The sequence below is a fragment of the Bos indicus x Bos taurus genome, chromosome 3, assembly GCF_003369695.1.
Source record: "Bos indicus x Bos taurus breed Angus x Brahman F1 hybrid chromosome 3, Bos_hybrid_MaternalHap_v2.0, whole genome shotgun sequence".
NCBI classification, from domain to species: Eukaryota; Metazoa; Chordata; class Mammalia; order Artiodactyla; family Bovidae; genus Bos; species Bos indicus x Bos taurus.
This window is the reverse complement of record NC_040078.1, coordinates 311,433-334,553: the sequence shown is the minus strand read 5'-3', so window position 1 is coordinate 334,553 and position 23,121 is coordinate 311,433. Positions and strand designations below refer to the sequence as shown.

Sequence of the window (23,121 nt, the reverse complement as noted above, 5' to 3'; positions counted from 1 at the left end):
GCCTGACTCCCTTTCCTGCCTCCTCAGAACAGTTTTCTCAGGGTTACTGAGACACTATTTCCCAGGCTCAGTCTTCCAGGCTCAGAGTCGTTAACATTCCCACGAAATAAAATAACTCTCTACTTTCAGGTTGTGACTAATTTTTTAGCCAACACCAAAAAACACAAAACAATCTAATATAGATTGCACTCCCTCAAGCAAGTTCTACTCCTTTCTGCCAAAATCAGTCTTCTGGATGCATTTCCAGTTGGAATTACAGTAGTGTTTTTGTTAACTTTTCCATAAAGCTTATTAAATTTACTCCAGTTGGCCTCAAGTGATTTTTAAACAGTTGTTTACACTGTAAGTAGGACATGAATGCAGATTCCTCACAGCATTTGTTTATAAGTTTGCACCCACACCAGAGGGAGTGTGGGGCACAGGAAGATGGGTTCCAGGCGTCAGTCTTGTTTTTGCAGTGTCTTTCATGTGCTAGGGACTCCGCGTTTGTTCACTGAACCTATGGAGGGCCCCCGGAAGGGAGGGCTGCCGCTTGCAGTGTGTAATGCAGCGCTGGACGCAGAACCGCGACTTTTCCTAGCTCGGCAGACCTTAAATCCAGCTCTTCCTGCCCACCCCGCCTTCCCAGACCAAAATCAGCCGGAGAAAGAGGGCGGGGCGTAGGCGGGCTGTGGGCGGTGGCCTCGCTGGGCGCCTGCGTGGGTCGGAGCCAGGTGGGCAAGTACCTGGGCGGGGCGCGCTGTGGTTGGCGACGGCTGGGGCAGCACCCGGAAGAACCTGCGACTTAGCCAGCGCAACAGGCGGCTGGAGGGGCAGCCGGGTGGACCCGTCCCGCCATGGACAAGCTGAAGAAGGTGCTGAGCGGGCAGGACTCTGAGGATCGGGGCGGCCTGTCTGAGGTGAGTGCACCTTGGCGCCCCACCCTCCTGGTCGCACTCACCTCCGCCCCGCGGCTGCTGCTCCCCTGCAGCGGTGGTAGGTCCGTCGGGGGCCTCGGAGAGCACCAAGCCCGCCCCCCAGCTCCGCCGGCTCTTGTTGCTGGCTGGTGAGAAAAGCATGCTGGACTTCTAGGGTTTCTTGGAAAGCAACTCTGCCTCTGCCCCTTTCTCCTCCCTCGCAGGCTCAAGACCTTCGCGTTCCCCTCACTGTCCACCCCAAGTGCCAGGGCCCAGGCACTCTGCATAGGGCGGTTGGCACCTGTTTACTTTTTTTGTGCTTCACCCTGTCAACCTTCCGCGCCCCATCCCCTCACAAAGGGAGGGCCACGCTGGAGCAAAACTGAGAAACATCTGCGAAAGGAAGGGTGGCCGTCGGCGACCCCGTTCCTGCTGGCCAGGGAAGAGGCTTTAGCGCCGAGCTAGGCTGAGGCCTCTGAGAACCCGGCGGAGGGAGTCTTCGTATAGATTGCCTGGGCTAGGCCCTGGTGAGGGTCCCTGCTCGATGCCCACTGCGCGACGGGGCTTGTGGCCGCGCCCTGGTAGCCCCGGCTCGGTTTAAGTTGTGGGGTGTTACATGCCCACCCGACGTTTGTGTACACTGCTGCTGTAAATTGTCTCCAGGAAAACCGTGAATTCCTGGAGCTTTGGGACCACATCTTGTTTCTCTGCCGGCACGTAGGCGTCTTAGACTTCATCGACGCCCAAAACCTCTTGAGGCCGCCTGCTTGTGTGTTTAGCTTATTAGAAAGGTTTGGTCGAGCTGAAACGTGGGCAGTATTACCCACTATGTTCTAGAGCTACACAGTATGTTTATTGCCTATTTCAAATGCTTTGAGCTTTTGTTATTTTTTTTTCCTTTGTAGATGACAAAGTAACATTTCTCTTTATTCTTTTTTGTATTCCATGGGCTTTGGTTTCCTCAATTATAAAAAGAAGCCGTTGCACAAGATAATATAGCTCTTTCAACTCTGTACCTAAGTTTTTCCTCAGATTTTCATCAGTGTCTTTAGTGGTTATCTCAGCATGCTGCTTTCAATTGGTTTTGCAGTTGCTGATTTTATGTTGAGTGACCCTGATACCTCCACCCCTCCTTGAAATCTCAGAACCCTAAAATTTGCTGTCTGAATCTTCACCTTGAAGAAGTAACACTATAGATGTTGACTGTTATAGGAATTGGGGTTAACATTTTTTGGACAGTTCATAGCAGCCTCTGGCTTCTTTTAAATCGATTGCCTTTATTAATTGGTCAAGGCTCAGAAGTAATTTCATTAGTTCCTGTTCTTGATTTCTGGCTTCTAATATGAACCCTTAAGCCCAACCTCAGACTAGGCCTAAGAAAATTTAGATGGTTGACAGTCATGCTTATCTTAAGTTTTTGCTGCACAGACTGTCAATAAAGTTTTAAAGCAGCTGGGGTTCAAAAGGGAGATGTTTTCTTTTCCTGAGAATTCTTGGGGGGACAGTGGGAATTATGCAGTTATTTTGATTTGGAAAACCACCATGAAGTGGTAGACAGACCCTCAAGAGTGAATGATGGTAGTACAGATTGAAAATATAAATGCTGAGTTTGTTTTTACCTAAGATAGTGAATGCCTATGTTGGATACAATGAAGGGCTTTAAAGAGTTGTATCAGGCATGTAAAGTCTGTTTTAGGAAGACGAGGTGCTTCTCTCTTGTTCTAAAACACTGCTGTCAGTTTCCTCTTTCTTGAGTGTGAGATTCCTGATTACATACATCACTGTGTGGTACTTTCTGAGTCCCCACTCCCAGGAAGCATTTTGCATCTAGCTGAATCACTCTCAGGGTTGCTTTTGGCTTAGTTTTTACTTATTAGGTCCAGGCCGCCTTGAAAATGTTGGTCCTGACTTGTCTCACATTTCCTATGCTTTTAAGACTTAAGAATGCTGGTGAAATTTCTGTGTTTGTGTGTGTGTATGTGTGTGTGAAGTTAGACTTGGTGACCTTAAAGTCTCTTTTAGTTCACTTCAGTCGCTCAGTCGTGTCCAACTCTTTGTGACCCCATGAACCGCAGCATGCCAGGCCTCCCTGTCCATCACCAACTCACGAAGTCCACCCAAACCCATGTGCATTGAGTTGGTGATGCCATCCAACCATCTCATCCTCTGCTGTCCCCTTCTCTTCCTGCCCTTAATCTTTCCCAGTATCAGAATCTTTTCCAATGAGTCAGCTCTTCGCATCAGGTGGCCAAAGTACTGGAGTTTCAGCTTCAGCATCAGTCCTTCCAATGAACACCCAGGACTGATCTCCTTTAGGATGGACTGATTGGATCTCCTTGCAGTCTAAGGGACTCTCAAGAGTCTTCTCCAACACCACACACAGTTCAAAAGCATCAGTTCCTTCGGCACTCAGCTTTCTTTATAGTCCTACTCTCACATCCATACATGACCACTGGAAAAACCGTAGTCTTGACTAGATGGACCTTTGTTGGCAAAGTAATGTCTCTGCTTTTTAATAAGCTCTCTAGGTTGGTCATAACTTTCCTTCCAAGGAGTAAGCGTCTTTTAATTTCATGGCTGCAGTCACCATCTGCAGTGATTTTGGAGCCCAGAAAAATAAAGTCAGCCACTGTTTCCACTGTTTTCCCATCTATTTGCCATGCAGTGATGGGACCGGATGCCATGATCTTCGTTTTCTGAATGTTGAGCTTTAAGCCAACTTTTTCACTCTCCTCGTTCACTTTCATCAAGAGGCTTTTTAGTTCTTCATTTTCTGCAGTAAGAGTGGTGTCATCTGCATATTGAGGTTATTGATATTTCTTCCGGCAATCTTGATTCCAGCTTGTGCTTCCTCTAGCCCAGCGTTTCTCATGATGTACTCTGCATATAAGTAAAATAAGCAGGGTGACAATATACAGCCTTGATGTACTCCTTTTCCTATTTGGAACTAGTCTGTTGTTCCATGTCCAGTTCTAACTGTTGCTTCCTGACCTGCATACAGGTTTTTCAAGAGTTTACATTCAATTATAAAAGCTGTCAGATGTCACCAGAAATGAGTGCTTAAAAAAAAATGTCATTCTTTTAATGCAAACAATAGAAGTATGATTAGTTCTGTTTCTCCTATACCTGAAACTGCAGAATTATAAAACTTGCCTGGTAATGTCTAGTCACAGATGGCTTCTTGATGAGTTTTCTAACTGATAACCTGGTCTTCGTAAATCCAACTTCAACCTTTATTTTCTGTGGGCTTTCTGAAAATAGAGGCTTTGCGTTTTCTCTACAGGATTGTAGGGACGAGGAAGGTCTGAATGGTACCTGGTTTGAAAGCACAGGAATGAAGCAGTGTTCCTTTCTCACCTTCGTCTAGTTACCAGTCCTGTTTTCCTGAATGATTATCAGTTTTTCTTATTTTGGCAAGAGCCCCTCTTCTCTCCACATCCTAGAGTCAAAGGGACCTTTGTGCATAACTACCAGTCAGACAGCCTGGGAGCTGTTTGCCTACAGCTTCTATCCAGGTGCTATTCCAACTACTCTAATTTCCAAAAAGTGCACTAGCAGTTTCTAGAAACCATGAATTTAGGGAGTTATTTTGCATCCACACGGTTGATCTTCACAAACAGACAAAAAGAAGTGTTTCGTTTTCGCTGGGTCTAGTTGGAAGTGGAACAACAGCAACAGCTTCCTCTGGCCTGTGACCAAGCACGGGTGTGAAAGAACCTGCCATTACATGGATGAAAAATTATGGCCCCTCCCCCATTTTGCCAAATAGGGTGACATCTGGATGGTAGTCAGCTTGAGAGACGTGTAGAACCAACGTGTTACTTTCCTTTCTGAAGGCAGAAACCAGAACTGCTTCCTATAACAAATGATTTTAATTTTTACAAGAGCTGGCATCTCATCATCCTTTTGGAACTATTGTGGCTTATCTTCTTTAAAAAACAGATGACTCTTAAAATGTCTCTAGATGCCAAGCAATCCTATCCAATCTCGCTACCACACTTTTTTTTTTTCTTCTCACGGAGCTCTGTTCCTTTTTCCACCTTGACAAGCACCTTCTTTGGTGCTTGCATGAGTAGCAAGAGTGGTAGCTTTTGATTTTTTTCCTCTGTCCTTGGTAGGAGGGTGAAAAAGGGTCTAACCTGATTTTCTGGGATGCCAGTAAAGCCTGGTAACAGAGCATCACAAGGCTCATTTCGGGGGAGAGTGTGGAATCAGGTGGCTCTGCTGTCAGCTCCTGACTCCTGCTCCCCTTGCACGTCACCATCTCTGATCATGCTGTTCGTGCATTCTGTGGCCGTGTGTGTCTGCAGGGGCTCTTTGTGTGTTTGTGTACGTGTGTGTGTGTGAAGGGGTTTGCAGTGTCATGAGCCCACTTTCAATATGTGTGAATAGATGGGACAGGAGAGCCCCTTTTGATAAGCTGCCCTAAATACTTTTCTTGTGAGTGGAGAGGAAGCCATGCTGTAGCAAACTTGCCATGCCTGGGGGAGCCTCTGGTCCTGTTCTTCTGGCTTCTGGTTTGACAGGAAGTTTGGAGACAGGGTTGAGAACAGGCTCCTAAGCTGGGAGCAGTCAAGGCGGTGCCCATCTAGTGACTTTCGCAGCCTCTACCACACTGCCTTCTTCCATTAGGTAGTGGGATGTGGAGTCTGTAAGCTCTTCCCACATGGCCTGGTGGAGACTGTGCTGTCCACCTGAGGCGAGGCCTGGGTAAATGAATATACGTCGGGCCTGGCTGCCCTGCCTCAGCTGGGCTGGAGGAAAGGCCTTTGGTCTCCCTGGCAGCTACCTGTGCAACTTGGAACAGCTGTGGCCAGTGCATGAGGTGAACAGGCCTCATGTCTCTGGTGCAGACACCTGACTGTCATCTTTGACATGGGGAAAAATAGCCTCAAGAGCTACTCATAGGCTCCCTTGTTTTAGCAGAGCTTTTCTGGAAATCTTGGCCCCTTCTGAACTTTGCTCTTGGGAAGGATCAATCGTGATGGCAGAGAGGGATGAGTAGGACAGTCATTAATTAACTAGGATCCGTCTCACATGAGGGTGGCTTGGCTGATGCCAACACCCTGAAGAACAGTTTCTACCAAGAGTAAATAGACTTGGATAAGAATCCTGATTAGGGTGAGAGTCAGACTCCTCCTGGGTCCTGGAAGGGCCAGCAAAAGCAGTGAGTGACAAAACTTGACTGGTTGAATTAGGAGATGGTGCCCCATGGACCCCACTGCCTGAGTGCCACCCCTGTCTCTTCCCCTTTTCCTGGGCCTCTACAGGCAGAGCTCATGCCTTTCCAGGTGTCCTCATCATGTCTGGGCTGCCGTAAGGGCTCAGGCTACCCTAGGATCTTCTGCAGTCTCGCCTTTCTGTTTGTGAAGTGCATTGTGCTTAAGGCAGAGAGTTTTCACCTCTGCAGATATTCAGCCAGAAGTTGGTAGCCTCTAGCTACAGGAGACGAGATTCATGGGATGGATAAGGAGCTGGATTCAGTGACTCATGAGGGCTGTTGTAGACATGACCAATTAGGAGTCTGTGTTCCTGCATTCCTCAGTACAAATTCTAAATTTAATTATGTGTATCCTTTGTTTTGGTGATTAAATATGCATACACATGTATGTAATTAGTTTTTTTATTTTATTTTTTAACTATTTTAGGTTGTTGAGGCAACTTCATTAAGCTCGGGCACCAGAATAAAAGGCTTCATTGCCTGTTTTGCTGCAGGAATTCTCTGCTCACTTCTGGTAAGACCTCTCTCCCCTCCTCCAGTCTTTCCCGCAGCCTGCCTTCTCTCCTCTTTGTACTTTCATCAACCCCCTTTTCTCTTTTATTTTTCACTGAAATGCATGGATAAGAGGAGGGGGAGGTAGGTAACAGGGGTGGAGAGGGAGCTGAGGGGTGCGGGGAGGGAACAGGTTCCTCTGTGAACTCCTGGTTCTGTGGCTGTGGTAGAAGGGGTTCCTCATGTGCAAATGCCCTGTGTCTTGTCTTACAGGGAACTCTTTTGCTCTGGGTGCCCAGGAAGGGACTATATCTGTTCGCAGTGTTTTATACCTTTGGTAACATCGCATCTCTTGGGAGGTAACAGTTTTGTTTTTTTTAAAATCTAACCTTAGCCAATTATTAGATGGGGAAATGGATGTAGATTGTGTTTAGAGGGAGGTGAAGGAGAATGCTTCAGTAATTATAAGGATTTGGAGAGTAAAGAAGTCATTAAAACACATCACTTTTATATCCTACCACTTCTATATATACATATGTATTTTTAACTTCAGCATGTATTTCTATCTTACTTCATCTTTGAAGTACCCCCGGGAGGAGGCAAGAACCACTTGTAAAAATTACCACTGTAATTTTACATGGTGCAGAGCAGTTGAATGACTTCTTCAAGATTTACAACTCCACCATCTCCAACACCACCTTCTCCATTGCTCTAGTCTTACTGCTCTGCTCCTCGCTGAGTGACTTACATGCTCCCACCTTGTGCTGCGCTCAGCAGATTCACAGACAAACAGGGTTTGGATCCTTACTGGTTGGCCAGGCAGACAGACATACAGGATATGGAGAGAGTGATGCCTGGGAGAGGGGCAGGTGGGCTGAGCTGATCTGACCCGACTTGGGGAGCCAAGAGGACTTTCTGTGGAGAAGGTGCTATTTGAGCTGCTCAGAGCTCTGGCATCTGTCACTGCTCCTCTGAAGACTGTGTGAGTTTCCTGTTGGGCTTCCCTGCCTCTTTTATGGACCCCTCGCCGGGCCATTTCCCACAGGACTGTGGAGTCACTCCTCTTGTAGCCCAACTTGCCCCCTTAGTGGCCCCCCCATTCCCTCTCAACAGGTGAAATCCAAACCCCTCAGCATGCATGTGGGGCAGACCCTTCCAGCCCTCCTCCTCAACCAGGCTCAACTTGCATTTCCCCCAAACGTTTTTGGTCTTTGCTGGGACTATTCTCTGCCTGGGGTCCTGGCCCTTGTGCGCCCCATATTTGACGGGTACTTGCTCATTTGTCAGTACCTGACTCAAAAGTCACCTCTTCTATGAAACTTCCCTTAGTTCCATTTTCCCCTTCAGAATCACTGACCTCCTCCTTTAAAACGGGCTCTGTCTATCCCATATATATTTATGTGACAACACAGGTAGCGTTTTATTACACTGACTTGTTGCAGGCGTGTAAACCACTTGACATGGGCTGCACTTCTGTCTTACTTGTCTCTACATGTCCCCCAATGTAGGTCTTTTTCTGGCTGGAAATGCTAACCAAATGATTAAGTATAATGCACTGGACACCTTCCTGAAGCTTCGTTTATTAATTCTTATGATAGTATGATGCTGGACCTTGGAGATGTCTAATCTGGCTCTAAAGCTCTCTCAAAGACTAACTTTTGGGGAGTTTTGCTTTGGGTAGGCAGCACAGGTTATAATGTAGAGTCTAGATTGAGCAGAAATATATAGGTGTGTTAGTCCAAAAGACCTATTTAACAAATCCTAATGGAACTGACCCTTCATGGCATTGCTTGGGGAGATAATAAAGGGACTGAATTATTTCAGCGTGTGTCTAGGAGTTTGTGATTTTACCTGTAATCTTTTATATTTCTATATATGTGCTGCATTTAATTTTGAAAGCTGCCTTTGGCTCTTGCTTCTTGTTCAGTGTAGGCTTAAGAGTGCACTCAGCTCAAACACTTGACCTGGCAGCCTTGAATTCAAGTGGAAACTTAATGGCACTTCAAAGAGAGGTAGATTTATTTAGCTTTTTTTTTTTAATAGAACACTTAGTAGCTCATGTCATCTGCTGGTTGGCTGTGTTAAACACTGACTATAACCAGCTACTCCTGGAGCGATGCTTCTTGTGGCATTTCTGTCAGAGGAGTTGGGAAGCATGACTTACAGCTGGCCCTGGCTCTTGCTGTGTTAGGCATGTCTGATTCATTTGTATTTACTCTTTCTTATTAGCCACCTCCGGAGACGGCAATGGCACCCCACTCCAGTACTCTTGCCTGGAAAATCCCCTGGATGGAGGAGCCTGGTGGGCTTCCGTCTATGGGGTCACACAGAGTCAGACACGACTGAAGCGACTTAGCAGCAGCAGCAGCATTAGCCACCTCTCAAATTTCATCCCTGCAGAAGACATGCTGAACCTGTCCTTTGGAGCTTGGTAATCCAATAAATGTGGGCTGGAATGCCAGCTTGTTTAAATGCCTAGCTGTGTGATCTTGGATAAGTAAATTAACCTTTCTGAACTTCATTTTCTCAACTCCAAAATAAGCGTAATGATAACTAACTGCCAGAGTAGTTGAGAGGATGAAATGGAATCATGTATGTGATATCTGCTGCTGCTGCTGCTGCTAAATCGCTTGAGTCCTGTCCGACTCTGTGCGACCCCATGGACTGCAGCCTACCAGGCTCCCCCGTCCCTGGGATTCTCCAGGCAAGAACACTGGAGTGGGTTGCCATTTCCTTCTCCAATGCGTGAAAGTGGAAAGTGAAAGTGAAGTCGCTAGCATTTAGCAAATAGTCCATACATCATGGATGCTACTAGTATCATCATTAGAATTATTCTCTGGAGATTATGAAAGAAAATGGAATTCTCTACTTATTAACATAAACTGCCTAAGCCTGTAAGATATGTTTTTTCTTTTTTCAATTTCCTGAGTCTTTTTGTCTCCATGGGTAGGTTGTTAAGCAGGCCAAGGTAGCACCTGTGAGAGAGCGGTCCTCTAGCCTAGTGGTTTTGGAGGTTGTTCTGGAGTCAGGCCTACATGCATCTGCAGCCTCCCTGTACCATTTTCTAGTTGGATGGCCTTGGATAAGTAAGAAGTACTTCTGGATTTAAGTTTCTTCACCTGCAAAATAAGTATGGTAACTGTTCTGTGATCACTTCATAAACTGTTAATGGATTGAGTAAGAATAAGGCACAAAGGCCCTGAGCACAGCACCTGGCCCAGAGCTTTCCGAGTGCAGGCCACTGTTCCCTCTCGCATTGCCACAGGTGAGCTGCAGCGGGCGATGAGGCAGCACCTTGGTGTCCCCAGTGTGGTTTTGTTCCAGTCTGAACGGCTTGTCTGTGTTTGCTTCTTAGCACTGTCTTCCTCATGGGACCAATGACACAGCTGAAGCGAATGTTTGAGCCTACGCGTTTGATTGCAACTGTCTTGGTGCTGGTAAGGTCTGCCTGTCAGGTAACAGAAGTTACCTGTTTAATTATTATTATTATTTTTAAAAATTTTTTATTTTATTTTTTAACTTTACAATACTGTATTGGTTTTGCCGTATATCAACATGAATCTGCCATAGGTATACACGTGTTTCCCATCCTGAACCCTCTTCCCTCCCCGTACCATCCCTGTGGGTCGTCCCAGTGCACCAGCCCCAAGCATCCAGTATCATGCATCAAACCTGGACTGGCAGCTCGTTTCATATATGATGTTATACATGTTTCAATGCCATTCTCCCAAATCATCGCTCCCTCTCCCTCTCCCACAGAGTCCAAAAGACTGTTCTATACATCAGTGTCTCTTTTGCTGTCTCGTATACAAGGTTATTGTTACCATCTTTCTAAATTCCATATATATATGTTAGTGTACTGTATTGGTGTTTTTCTTTCTGGCTTACTTCACTCTGTATAGAGTTTTTGTTTCTGCTGTTTGGAGTTTTTTTCCTCTTAAATCTATAGACTTCTACCCTTTTCTCTTTCATCTTCAGTTACAACCCAATGTCTGCACCCGCTGTGGCAGAAGGGGGTATCCCTTTTTTAAAATTTATTTTTATTTATTTATTTGGTGTGCTGGGTCTTAGTTGTGGCATGCAGGATCTAGTTCCCCCATCAGGGATCGAACCTGGGCCCCTTGTGTTGGGGGTGAGGAGTCTTAACCACAGGACTACCAGGGAAGTCCCAGGAGCATTCTTTATCTAATAATTTTTCTCTTCCCTTTGACTTGTGTTTTAGTTGGTATTAAGGTATTGCCAGTTCTATAAAGACCTCCCAGAAGGTGTTGCTTGTCAATTTAGCCAAACTCATGTGGTAAAAGGCTTCCCAGGTGGCGCTTGGAGTAAAGAACCTGCCTGCCAATGCAGGAGACATGAGACGTGAGTTTGATCCCTGGGTTGGGAAGATCCCCTGGAGGAGGACATGGCAACCCACTCCAGTATTCTTACCTGGGGAATCCCATGGACAGAGGAGCCTGGCAGGCTACAGCCCATAGAGTCACAAAGAGTCAGACTTGACTGAAGTGACAGCACGCATGCAGGCATGTGGTAATAAGAGAGCTGTGACATCCTTCTGGTAACGGGTGATGCCACATACAAGCAGAGCTTGGAGGGCATTACTCAGGAATACAGGGTTCATTCTCTAGAGTGGGTATCCAGTCTAACATGGTCTCTTTTTCTCCTTGTCATTATCTGACTTGGGAATCCTGTTTGTTTTTGTCAGTTTTCCTGCGGTGGGTCTGGTCTCCCTCTGGCTCAGCACCCCTGTTCCCTGCTGGTCACCACAGTGCCTTAAGTCTTGTCCTGTCTTTCTGTCCCTAATGGGGAATGCCTCTCTCTTCCTTGGGCCATTTCGTTCCCTTGGACCATCCCATCATTCCAGACCATATTCTCTGGACTTCTGTTATAATTACCGGTATTACAGTATTGTAACTTGATCCATATACTTCTGTTTTTAGTTTTGTGTACATCTCATTTGTTCAGATAGGTAAAAGTCCATTGCAACTATTTTGTGTTCTTTGAGAGCATTGGGTACAATGCTGGACACCAGTTTATTTCCATCAAATTTTTTAGCAATTACTGATACAGCAGGGTAGAGGGGACAAGCGTGACTGACAGCTGGATTAATTGTTGTTGGCCAGCCCTGGAGGTAGATGAGCTGGAGAAGTCTCTTGCAGAAAGAACTTTCTAAGAAAGGATGCAGTGCTGAGGGGAAGGCGTGGGAGTCCCTGGCAGTCCAGTGGTTAGGACTTTGTGCTTTCACTCTCATGGCTTGAGTCCAGTCCCTGGTCAGGGAACTAAGATCCCACAAGCTGTGTGGCGCAGCCAGAAAAAAAGAAGACTAGAAAGGACTCGGGGAAAGTGTTAGGTGTAAACAGATACAAACAGATAACTGACTCGTGGGCTCTGAGAGTGCCATCTCATGTTAAACTTTGTCCTTTCTACTCCAGAGACTATAAAGAAGTGTGTGTTAAACCTACTTTCGCACATTTGATGGAAAGATGGATGGATGGGTAGACCAGAAATGTGCTTGTATTTGCTGGACAGAGATTTTGAGAAGATTTGAAAGTAGAAGAGGATCCTCCTTCTCTTTTTAATCTACATGAATCCTTATTGACAGTTGCATTTGTACTGTTCTGCCAAAACATGGGTTCTGAGGTAGCTTAGATGCTTTGAAATAATGGATGCATTTGGTTGCTGTGATAATCACAGAATCTGATTACCGCAGTTTGATGTGCTGTTGTAAGTTTGTCAAGAACGACGGTTTTTCCCCTCCCTGTTGTCATTGTCACTATATTAATTAACGTTTCCATTCTCTCTCTAGTTGTGTTTTGCACTTACCCTGTGTTCTGCCTTTTGGGTAAGTGTTTCTTTTAGTTTTCCGTAACCTTTTTGGTGTGTGCCTCTTGTCGTACACATTCCTGTAACCGAATCATTTTTCTTCCAGTGGCACAACAAAGGGCTTGCTCTCATCTTCTGCATTTTGCAGTCTCTGGCCCTGACGTGGTAAGTAACCTTTTCAGCCGTCCGCTCCCACATCAGTCTCTGACTAATGCAGCTGACGGAGATAAAATCCCACATGATTTGGGTAGGAGGATTAGGAAAACAGAAGCTTTTCAATTGAAAAATCCTTAATGATGCAAGTCAAGTACACTGTCGAGCCAAAACCTGTCAACTCAGCGCACTGCCAGTAGGTGGCATTAGTGGTCTTGAGTGGTCATGGGAGGCTGTTTGCCCACTGCGGCATTTTTGCTGGGCTCAGGGTTGGTTTTGAGATGTTGCTAGCATTATTCAACCATTCACGTCCGGTAAGGACAAGGACAATGAAGTATTGTAGGGGCTGGTGAAAAGAGGCTTGTGAGTCAAACAGACATTAAAGAAAAGGGAAACTGGCAAAAAAAATCATGAGTGTTATATTTATGGTTGGATGAATCATTTAACAGAAGGACAAAAAGTGTCACTGTCCAGAAACAGTGACTGATGAAATGGAAAACCGTGTGGCTGTGGGCTGTAGCACGACCAGAGAATGGTGGCCCAGAGCCCAAGCATAGAGAAAGGACCACTGGAGACATTCAAAACCATGGATGGTGCTGGAGGTTCATGGACATTTCACACCTGCCCAGGCACATATGGAGACAACAGCTCCTGAGACATTTCCGTAATATGTCCACAGTTTATCAAAGGATGATGTCTGCCAGGACAGTTTCATAAAAATGTGACTAGATCTACTTTGGGAAAAAAATGTTGGCTCTAATGCAAAGAAAGGAGGACTGAAAGCTTTAAAACTTCCAGGGATCAAGTATAGTCTTATTGGATAGAATTCAATCTTGAGACTGCGTGCTTAACATCCATTCTTCCTTTTAGTAATTTTGGACTTTTGAATAAATGTACTTTCAAAATTCCCTTTGGAATTTACTCTGTTCCAAGTAAGTGAGCTTCTGTACATGGTGAGTGTCAGATTCAGAGAAGGATGGCCTGATTTTAATATGACACATACAGTGTGTTAATGTATTGAAAGCGCCTGGTGTAATGGCTTATGTTTATATTTTTGTTTTTTTTTTCTGGAGGCAGAAATCAGTCCTCACATGCCCATGCCTTTCTTTGCTTATCGACTGATTATGAAGCCAGTTTTTAAAGGTTTAGCATTCATATGGGCAGAAGCAAATGGCCCTGTTACAATGCTGATGTGTTTCAACTATATGCGCCTTCTTAGGGCTGATTGACTTCCAGCCTGCCTGACACCCAGGCCTGGTCTTTTAGGGTGTGGCCAGCTTCCTCCCTGTGTGGTTCCCTCCTGGGGAAGGGGCTGAGTTAACTGAGACCACCAAGAAATCTGTGGGCTTGGGTTCTTAAAGAATCATAGTTTAAAAAAAAAAAGAATCATAGCTTGCTTATACTTTCATCCATAGAGCAGTTGGTAGTGTGTTTCCCCACCTTTACCTATTCTCTTTTCACTTCTTTTACAATTAATAGGCACGGACCAGAAAATTTATCCCAGTTGGGTAGAAGGTACATTCTGTTGAGGATTTGTAAAATATTAGGGGACAACTGATCTGGATCTTATTTAGTGTTCCTTAAGAATAGGGCTTCCAAAAGAAAAAAAAAGAATAGGGCTTCTAGGATATCTGGAATCTGTATGTTGTAGGTGATGTTGCTGGCTCATTTGGTTAAAGATTAACCCCGTGAGGCTGAGGTGACAATTACCACCACATGGGCCTTTTGCCCTCCAACTTTGATTACAGATAATACTTGCTTCCTTGTTATACACATGACAGTGTGTGTGTGTGTGCTTGTGTGTGTGTTCGTGCACCCTCCACACATTGCAGATGCTCAGAAGCCCAGTTCACTCTGTAACCTTCCACTCGCTTCATCTGACTAGATCTTTTGTCTGTTTTTCATTGTAGGTACAGTCTTTCCTACATACCATTTGCAAGGTAAGACTGACTCTCCTTAGGACTGTAACATCAAGTATTTGGGGATGAGGATATGTTTGCACAGGTCCTTTTAGTTTAGGGTGGTTTTATAGAGCTCATGCTATTATATGGTTACGAAAAATCCTTGAGACAAATAGGCAGATGTTATACATCTGTTTTATGATTTTATACATTTGTAAGCTGAGGCTCATCCCCAGCCCCACCTATAATACAACCAGTGATGGTCATTGACCCAGGTCTACCAATTCCTGATGCTGGGAACATTCTGCTGTGATAGATAGATAGATAGATAGATGGATTCCTTATCGCTTTTTTAACCTGTAACTTTGTGGATATTTTCTTAAAGGTGATTATCACCTTAATAATCACTGAGCAAAGCATGGAAGGTTCATGCTTGTTTTCTTGCCCTATCCCACTGATGGAACATTTCAGAAAAGAATTCATAAAGGGAAGTAAGCAGGGCCAGAACTCTGGAGGACTGCAGTTTTCTAATGAAAGCAGTATGACCTTGGGCAACTCACTTGGCCCCACCTTGGCCTGAAAGGACTCATGATAACTAAGAATAGTTTCACCCCTTCTCACTTTGAGCTTCTGACCTCAAGACCTCCTTAAATTAGCACTTTCAGTGATCTCTATCTCTGACTCTGTTCTCATGTCACTCTTTAATGTCCATTCTTTTATAACCTGTGAACTAAAAAGGGGCTTTTCCTTAACTGTGTTAAGGAAATGAGAAGTGTGGGAGAGCTGAGAATGAGGAAGAATAGGCTTAAGTTTCAACGCCTTCCAAGGCTGTGTCTGACAGTGACCAGAAGATGCTGGGGAGTGACTGATTAGACAGGAAGTTAACCAGCTCATTGTGTTAAAGGCTGTCTGAATAGACTTCCCAAGTCCTTTAATATGTTATGTATATTGTGAGCTGCCACGAAGGATCTTCGTCATAAAACACTTTCTCGTGGATCTGCTGGGACTTCAGTGTGGAGCGTATCTTAAGAAATGCAGTCCTAGAATTATCTTGATAGTAAAATACAGTGTCTTTTCATGTGAATGCGTTCTCTCATGCTCCCTCCCTCAGGTGACTGTAGCGTCCTTAGCACAAGAACACAGAGAATAGAGCTTGGGTGAGAAGTCTTAGATGTGGAGGTGGGATGGACATGCCTGCTTGGAGAGCATAGTAATTTGCTGAGCCCTCACTCTTTTCTTGCATGCTCTGCACTGAATTCCAAGGAGTAAGTGCCTGAGTTAGGGCTCATACAGCAGGGTCACAAGTGCTTAGTCCTCATAGAGAGCTCCATGTGCTAGGGAACTGCACGATGTCTCTTAACAAGTTTCTGCTGCCTACTTAGAAGGAAGAAAGGCCCTAGTGCTTATTTTATTTAATGTTTTTAGTGCATTCTGTGCTTCTGGTTGATATTAAAGTACACAGTTCTGACTAATTTTTTGGTTTCAGAAAGTTTCTGCTTTCTTCCTATTTTTTCCTCTGATTGTCAAAATAGCTGTTGTTTATTAAATACCTCCTCTGTTCAGTGCATTAATCCCTGAACTGGTCAGTAGGATTGGTGGGAACATGTCCTTTTACAGGTGAGGAATTTGAAATTCAAGTAAGGCAAGTAACTTGCCCAGTATAACATTGCTAATAGATGTTGAAGCTGAAGTCGATGCCATGTAGGTCTGACCTCATAGTCTAGGTGCTTTCTGCTCTGCAGCATGCTACTCTGGGTGCCCAGGAAATCTCAAGGAGAGCCTTTACCACTTCCAGGAGGCTTTGGGGTGATGATCTCCTGTTTTTCTTTGTGTTTTTTTCTCCCAGGGACGCTGTAAAGAAGTGTTTTACTGTGTGTCTTGCATAACACAGCCAGTTTTGCAAAGCTCTGGAAAACACCGTGGATGGATGTGGGTGGACCGTGTTGTAAATATCTTCTAAACCTCTGTCTCAGAGACATGTGCCTTTGATCTTGCAAGCAACACGTGGCTTGCATTTTGAACCTTTGAGGATTGCTTCTGGAGGCAACTGTGTTCCCAAACCCAAGTGTCTGCCACATGATACAAGAAATGGTTCTGTATCTGACAGAGTGGAATCTTCCTCATACCTTTGGATGGTGTTCCACTGAGTTTTTATGGGTAAAAACCTTGTTAGCAGCAGCAGATAAGCCTTGGGAGCCAGTGATTCCCAGTTAGTGACAATGGCCCCATTGGATACAAAGGTGCAACAGGAAGGGATAGAGTTTGGGAATCCATGGGACTTTGTAGATTTGTCCCTCAGCGTGTCACGCCTGCCCCATACAACATGGATATACTTCTACTTTGGTGTCCAGGAACAAGCTGCCATCCTGACATTTGAACATGAGCCTGTGAAGAGCCTGGCTGTGGAATGAGGTAGAAAAGCACTTTCTGATGATGTGTGTTGTTTTTAAACCTGAACAGCTGTCTTCTGATTCCACACCTGTGAATGTATTTTCTTTCCTTTTTTTTTCTTTTATTGGAATATAGTTGCTTTACAGTGTTGGGTGGGAATGTATTTTCTAATGCTCATTGCATACTCTTCTTCTTGGGTTTTCATTTCTTTCTTTCTCCCTCCCCAACGTATCTTTACTCTTGACTTCCTGGAACGAGATTGAAAGAGAACAAAGCTGTGGCAGTAAATACTAGTGTTTCCTTTTGGACAGGAGCCAGTAGGAGGTGGAAAACCATGCTGCTCTCTGCTGTGTTCCGCCCCCACCACCATTATTTGTAAATGTTTGCTTTTAAACCGATTTTATTTTCCATTCTCCCCTGGAATGGGGCCAGGGGAGAGTAGGTGGGAAGACAGAGCCCAACCCTGGAGCCAGCAGAAAGTAGGCACGCCCACCCAGTGACCTTTAAACAGTCCCAGTGTTTTGCACTGGAGTCTGTGCTGGAAACAGTGGGAGAAGACACCAGGGGCTGCAAAGTGGCCACATCACAGCCTGAAGCCTGATCACAGACAGACTGCTTTCGTGTCCCTGATTTTGTCTAGTTCTGGTAAGAGCCTTGTGATGAAGCAGAGATTGTCAACCCACTTGGCAGGCCAAAAAAATCAAGGCTCAGAGAAGTTACTAACCCTAACCCAAAATCAGAGTTGATGGCAGAACTGAGTCCTGAGCCTGGGTGCCCCCACTTCAGTCCCCTTTGTAACCCGCATTTCTGGATGTGGCTCTGGTGATATCTCCTGTAACTATTTTCCCCGTTTTCATCAGCAAGCTTCTTCCTTTTCTGGCCCAGTCCTCTACATCATTGTATCTTCTCCTGCTTAGTCTCCCTGTGGGAAGCTTTCTCCTGGATCTGTGGCCTCTTCATCAGTTCTTTTGTGCCCGTTTGCCCTTCCTTGCTGCATGACCATCAGAATGTCCTGTATTGATCATCAGAGCTCTTGGCATTGCAGGGCCTCCAAAGTCTCCTTCAAAGCCAGTCTATTTGTGTTTGCCTTTCTTGTCTTCTTCCAGGTCTGGCCTGTCCACTCAGGCTCTTGCTCTGGGAGCCTCCAAACCAAACGCAGTGTTCCACCTCTTGTCTCCTTGCTTGCTAATTGCTGAATTCTTTCTTCTGCTGTAGCTGAGACCTCAGACTGGCAAGACTTTTCTTCTGATCTGGGGAAGGTATGAACAGGCCTGATGGTGCCAGAGTGAGGAACCAATGTTACTGGGTCCTTTCTAGGCTGTTGAGGGCATCCTGTCTTCTGCTGAGACCCCTAATATTCATTCAGCTAGAAGTGGAAAGTATGTACCACTATCTGGGGTTACCTTAACATGCCAGGTGCTTCCAAGAGACTGCTCAGGTCTCAGAAGGACCCTGAATGGGGCCAGAAGGAAGTCAGGAGTCTTCATTGTTTCTTCTCTTTAAAGCTAATGTGAAACTAACCTGGTCTCACTGTGAGCTTCAACTAGCCTGGAGGCCACAGACAGCCATAGGATCTCTGGAGGCTACAGACAGCCACAGGGTCTCTGTGGCTGACCCCTCTGTACCTGTTTCAGAGGCTGGACTTGGACTTTGTGAGACATGAGGTTAAGGGGTCACCTGGCCTGTGTGATGTAGTGGTAGTTAATGTGGGCTATAAAGTTAAACAGGTCCGGGTGAGTTGTGGCTCAATCACATGCTAGTGTCAGGTTGAACAAGCTCCTTAACCTCTGGTCTTCATGTTGCTCATCTGTTTAAAAATAATGGGGATAATTGCTGCTGGATCATTGCAGGATGTCAATGAGAAATATGTCAAGTGCTTAGCAGGGGGCCCAGCATAGGTAAATATCTCAGTAAAAGGTGGGTATTATTATTTAAGCTTGACAATAATGGATGACCATTGAAGGTGACAGGGTGAATGTCTCTGGTCATTAATTTATCTAAAAAAATTTATTTTGTAGTATGTGTCTGGCACTATAGACATCACCATGGAACATCTCACTGAATATTCACAATAACTTTGCTAGGCTAGCAGTGTATGCTAGTCGCTGGGTTGTGTCTGGCTCTTTGCGACCCTACATACTGTAGCTCACCAGGCTTCTCTGTCCATAGGATATTCTAGGCAAGGATACTAGAGTGAGTTACCATAGACTAGCAGTCTTGTCTCTATTATTAGACAAGAAACAGCCTCGGAAAGGGTAAAGGGTCTGTACCAGATCTCAGCGGCAGAGGACGCCAGTTCTTAGATAAAAGCTCCTACTTTGTCTACTCTTGAGTCCTGTGGCCAGTTTGCTCAGACAGGTCCATTCCAACACCTTAGCAGCTCGTGGGTGATCTTGCCTTCCAGGATCTTCCCAGACTCCTACATTTTTCTTTCTGCTGCCTTACCTTTTGGTTGGTTCCCTACTTGTTTTTGTCTGCCGGATTGTAGGTGCCCATTTCAAATGTACTGAAATCTGTTACCAAGCAACAGTGCCGGTTAAAAATCAACCCCTTGGATGAGACAAGGAGTGGAGAGTTAGGGCTTTAGATCCTGTGGCTGTTCGTGGTCTGTTTCCCTGCTCCTCTGCCTTCTACCTTACCTGTTCATTGCTGGGTTAGATCTTTGCATTTTGGAATGAAGGGAGCCATTGAGGTGGCTCTTTTGTAGACAAGAAATGTGTCTGTTCAAGGCGGCGCTTCCAGCAGCTGGCTGGGAGGCTGGCCTGAACGCTCTTCCTTGGCTGTGTTGATCTGTGACCACTGTGCTGGGAGCAGCACTGCTCTCCAGTCCTGGAGGCCTGGCTTCTTAGGTTTCCCCGCCCCTTAGAAACTGCTAGTCTGATGCTGGGCCAGCGTGTTTTCTAACTCATTGCCCCCCACCTCCGGTCTCAGAGTTCTTCGCTTTTGCCTGATGTGTTCAGGGTGGCCTCTGGCTCTCCAACTTCTCTGCGTGGCTGTGCCCATGGCTGTGGGCTGCTGAGACCTGGCCCAAGGTTTCCTCTTTCTCTTCCACAGACTGTCTTGTCTCTGGGAAGGAGCAAAACACTCTATCTGGCTGAGCATTCTCATTGGCCTCATTATCAGTGCTTGGAGCTTCTGTGCATCACTCCTCTGTGGTGATTGTGGATTATCCACCTGAGTGCTACCCTAATCAGTATATGCTGAGAAGCAAGAAATATAATCATGAAATGCATCTAAAATTACTTTTGGATACTTCCATTAGGAAAGATAATTAAGAAGAGGGTCATACCTTAAAAAAAAAATGGTGTGGGGGCACTGGTTTGGCTGCTTCTGCTTTTGGTATCTCCACAAGAGTGACACGTGTTACGACACACGTGATGAGACTTGGTGGAATGAATTAGAAAATAAAACTGCAGCCCTGTGACTTCAGTATTCTTTTTGTATGGGGTTGCCTATACAAGGCTTGTCTTCTCATCTCTTTCCTCAGATAACTTCTGACTAGAGTCGGCTACAGAATTACAGACACTTCAGAGTTCACAACCCATCCTTAAACTTCATTTTAAGCAAATAAAAACAACAAAATCAGTGTTTAAGGTTTATAAAGTCATTTTGCTAGATAGTAGGCATCATTCTTTTGATTTTAAAATCCAAGACTTAAGTTTTTAGATACGCAGTAGTTTCCTTGCAGTTACCATTTTTAAAAAGAGAATAGACTCTACACCTGATGTGTAGCTGTTGAAAAGATTAACAAAAGAATTTACATTTAAAAGTCTACATTTTTTTTAAACCAATTTTTATTTTAAAAGTTGGAAAGTTAAATCATGTGACTTTAACGTACCTTCTCATTTATAATTTTATGAAAGTCTGAGACCTTGAGGGTGTTTTGGTCAAGTGAAGAGGAGAGTGCCATGCAGTGTAGTTGCCCAGTTTACTTGGGGTAAGGCATTTAGTTCCACTTTTCAGTTATCTAGTTCTACCCTGAATGCCTTGATAACACTCCTAAGGCCCTGGTACGCTTACGCTTTGCTGTTTTTGGCTCAAATTTCTGCCCCTTGGCTTCACAAAGCAGAGATCTCGCTGCAGAGCTTGTGAGCAGAACCCAGGGACCATCAGTGCCTTTGTTGATGTAAACTGACAGAATAACATTATGTTCTTTTTTAGCTGGAGCTGATAAACCGATGATGAGCTTGAAAATATACAAAGCATTTTCTATAGATGGAATGAACTGAAAGCAGGGAAGAGTATCTTCACTAGGCAGAAGGAGCATGGCTATCTGAAGTGAAAGGTCAATCCATAGCATTGTAATAAACAATCCACAGCATCGTAATAACTACTACTATTGATGTGTATATTCAGAACAATATCACTACATTTTTTTAGTGGAGGGTAATTGCTACAGTGGTCATTACATTTAATAAATAGCACCAAAAAACAGACATAGCATAGGCAAAAATTCCCTGATATAAATGGCTGCCTAGATTTAATATCATTGTGGATCTGTCCGTGGGAGCCATCCTTTGAGACCAAATGGAGACTCAAACTGGGCAGAATGTTGCCTTCTGCCTGTTGAACTTCCAGACTGCACCTTAAGAGGTTAATGCACCTTAAGTGTGGATGAACCTTATACTAGTTTAGTGTCTTAAAGGAGAAACACAGTTTACATGCAATCTTGTGGTCTTAATGCTATGAAAAGTGCTTTCTTTGCCTTTTTCAATATATTTGCTTGACTTAGCCACTTTGAACAAGGAAAAACAATTAAAACCTGAACTATGATCTTTTGCTGCTTTGTACATTCTGATTGTGCAGTTGAGATGACGGATTTTTAAAAGCCCCTGGGGAGTTTATATGCCTACAGAACATTGTGCCTGTTCTAATATGATAAGCTTTTAAGACACTTTGTTAAAAATTCAATTTTTATAATTGTATAGATACTCAGCTAATTTTGAATGCTGCTGATGGCATACCTAAATTTTTATGTCAAAAATATATTATGTGTTGTTTTTCCTACCTTGAGATCCTATTTCATACAATGAATATTGTTTTCTTTTTACTAACTCCTTTCAAAGAGAAAGAATTTTACTGTTAAGCAAGCTGTTTTTCCCCCAAATATCACAAAACTTTTTTTTTTCTCTAATAAATGAGAGCATTATGATCTTTAATAAATCTTGTGCTGTCTCTTATTCATGTTTGTTTTTCCAGGAGTCACTAAGCCAAATGAAGACTGCATGACTATGAGAAAAGACCATGTGTTTAAGATGAACCTTTAATGGTAGCACATGTCGTAGGTACTTAAAGATGTGTTTTGAGATAAACTGATATGCTTATCCTTTTTTCAAATGACTTAGGATAAATACAGATCTAAGGACAGTTTTAAAGGTTTTGAAATGTAAGAAATTTCAAGTGGTTATTCTGGATTATTCCTATATACCTAGCTAGTTTAGTTACTTTGTGTAAACCAGGTTGTCAAATTAATTCCTGTAAGGTTTTTAATAATAATGTTTCCTTATTCTTTTAATGTCTGTAGCACTTATACAGACATTACACTCGTACAGACTTGTACAGACATTGAAAGAACTTGTCAGTTCTTTCATTGCTGATACTGATTATTTGTGTCTATATTGATCAGTCTAGCTTGAAGTTTATCAATTGTATTGATTGTTTCAAAAGACAACTCAGTTAAAAAGATTGGAACAGACATTTAACTTAAGAAAATATGTGACTAGCAAGCAAACACATCTAATAATTATATATCATCATTATATGAAGTTAATAAAAACAGGTAAAACTCAATCCTAGATTTTGAGGATGTATTCTTAAGTGGTAAAATTATAATGAAAGCAAGGAAGTTATTTGCATAAAAGTTTGGATAGTGATTGCTTTGAGAAGGATGGAGAGGTTAACGATTGAGAAGAAACAGAATGTGTAGGGAGACCCTGGGTGCTGATTGTATTTCTTGATCAAGTGGTCCTTACAGGGTGTTCATGAGTAAATCATCGCACTTTGTATTTTTCGTGTATGTGCTCTTTAAAAGAATATTTATTTTTTTGGCTGCACTGGATCTTAGTTGCGGCACACAGGTTCATCATTGCAGCATGCGGGTGGGATCTTCCATGGGAGTGCACAGGCTTCTCTCTAGGTGCACTGTGCTGGCTTCGTAGTTGAGGCACATGGGCTTCACGGCATGTGGGATCTTAGTTTCCCAGGCAGGGATTGAACCTGTGTCCCCTGCGTTGGAAGGTGGATT

At 44.2% G+C, this 23,121-nt stretch overlaps 1 protein-coding gene across 1 annotated transcript; it reads left to right on the top strand.

Annotated features, from left to right (window-relative positions):
- The first annotated feature begins 716 nt into the window (after positions 1-716).
- On the top strand, positions 717-22,036 carry SFT2D2 (SFT2 domain containing 2). The gene is made up of 8 exons (XM_027526266.1): positions 717-899; positions 6,545-6,631; positions 6,883-6,968; positions 9,965-10,046; positions 12,416-12,451; positions 12,539-12,597; positions 14,496-14,525; positions 16,333-22,036. The coding sequence occupies exons 1-8, from the start codon at positions 837-839 to the stop codon at positions 16,370-16,372; spliced, it is 483 nt and encodes a 160-aa protein (XP_027382067.1). The 5' UTR covers positions 717-836; the 3' UTR covers positions 16,373-22,036.
- Positions 22,037-23,121: the final 1,085 nt, after the last annotated feature.